Source organism: Agrilus planipennis, unplaced genomic scaffold, assembly GCF_000699045.2.
Source record: "Agrilus planipennis isolate EAB-ADULT unplaced genomic scaffold, Apla_2.0 scaffold68, whole genome shotgun sequence".
NCBI classification, from domain to species: Eukaryota; Metazoa; Arthropoda; class Insecta; order Coleoptera; family Buprestidae; genus Agrilus; species Agrilus planipennis.
In genome coordinates, this window is record NW_020439033.1 from 48,447 (window position 1) to 50,459 (window position 2,013).

The following is a 2,013-nucleotide window of genomic DNA, read 5'->3' on the forward strand; positions in this document are numbered from 1 at the left end:
ATTAGTGACGTGCCCAAAACATTGTGTCGCGTGCCACTAATGGCACGCGTACCATTGGTTCGCCATCCCTGTTTTACGCCAAAACCATTTTACCGCCCTTAAAGTACAATAAAAAATACATCCAAACTCACCCTTGCAGCAAAACTCTTCTTATGTCACACTTCTCGCAAATTGTTCCTGAAAAAAATATGTATATATATATTACCTATATTATAATATGCTTAAAAATTTTAAACTAAATTTAAATTGAGGCGCTTTGAATTTTACTAGTGTTAATTTAATGTATTAGTGAATTAATGTTTGAATAAACTTTACCCACTAGAGATAATTTAAAGATAAAGTTTATTAAAACGAAAAAAATAATTTTGTTGGGAATAATTGTCTGTCTGTCTGTTTATTTGAGTACGATTCCCGTCAAAACGAATGTAGAATTGGGATGCAGTTTTCACTACAGCATTCGCTAGATATCTGGGAATATAATAGCCCACGTTTTATCAGCGTTCTTCACTAATTAGGGTTTTGTACCAGAATAGTGTTCCTACCGGTTTATAAACGATTGAATTTCCTTACAGGTCAGTCAATTCGAAAACTGGTTGGAAAAATCCGATCAGCAAGCGCTGAACGTAAAGCGAAGCAACAACAGAGGGCGGCACAGAAACAAAGGTCACCGTCACCGTCGTACCAAAAGGGCCACATCATCGACACGAACATTAGCGACAGCTCTCCGATGAATAGGCGAAGAGAGAGGGACGATTCGGGAAGGAGGGGCGGTTCGCCGGTTCATCGGTACTACTTGGGCGAAGACCCGTTTGGTGGTAGCATTTACGGAAGGGAGAATAAGTACGATGGAGTGAAGGGGAGTTCCGGGAGGTCACCCAGAAAATACCAACAACACCATGGGAATGGAGAAAACGAGAATGACTACAGGTCAGTATCCAGACGTAATAGTGAAGAAAAAATGCTAGAATATGACGTGGTTGAGGTAACTGGCTAAAAATCTTACCCGTATGGGTGTTTTTCGACAAAAATCTGATGGTTAAGCACTGTCTAGGTATTAATTAATATTAGTCGCAAAAGTACCTCATATTTTTCATCTTAAAAAATACTAATAAAACTATTTTTGCGTAGATTTTAAAATAAAAGTAACGAACTATTCATAAACATAATTTCCAATTTTCCAATTCGTAATGATTTCAAAATTAAACCCTTAAATAGAATATTAAAACGAAACCAAAAAATTCAGAAGAAAAAAAATAAATAAAAATATTTTACTATTTAATTTTACTTCAGTGGGACCAAAAACGAGCAAATAAACAAATAATAACATATGTACATCTAATAATTCAATATCTTAACATTTTAAGCAAAATGATGTCATCTAAACTTTTATAACTATGACAAACAATAATATTTTTAACACCTGAATTTTGCATAAATTATGTAGGACATGTATAGGATAAATAATAATACAACAGGTACAATATTGTTATACCTGCTGCGTATGCATTTATTTAATGTACAATGTGTACAATAACAAAGGTGACTTATTATTATGGAAAATAAAACGCTTACAACAAGGTTGTTTTTATTTTTATTGTGAACGTCTTTTTGTTCTGTTGCTCTCACAATGGGTTTTACGTATATTAAAAATATTCATTAACGAAAAATATATTTATTGTGATTGTTTAAATGTGGTGGCTCACCGTTGGAGCGGGTGAGAAATGGGTGGAAGGTTCAACGCTAAAAAGGGGGGCGGGGGTGGAGTATAGTTGGAGGCATTGATGAGTACTGTAGACGTAAATTTTTTGCGGATATACAGTATGTTGCATACGTTTGGCATAAACCAAAGGTATACTGAATATAATTGTACGCACTGTTACAGGTACCCTGTATATATATATATATATATCAAAAAACATACACACATACATTCAATTTACAGTTAAAAAAATAAAATTGATGAACTTATAACAAAAAAGGATACTTAAAATACTTTTTATTATTAATAAAATA

General features: G+C 33.5%; 1 protein-coding gene across 1 annotated transcript in view; it reads left to right on the plus strand.

Moving 5' to 3' along the window:
* The window catches only part of LOC108732776 (serine/arginine repetitive matrix protein 2), a 35,030-nt gene that overhangs the window by 28,666 nt on the left and 4,351 nt on the right, over positions 1-2,013 (plus strand). The window contains exon 8 of the mRNA XM_025976593.1: positions 573-927. Within this exon, the coding sequence (XP_025832378.1) occupies positions 573-927 (355 nt within the window). The remainder of the gene's footprint in view (positions 1-572; positions 928-2,013) is intronic.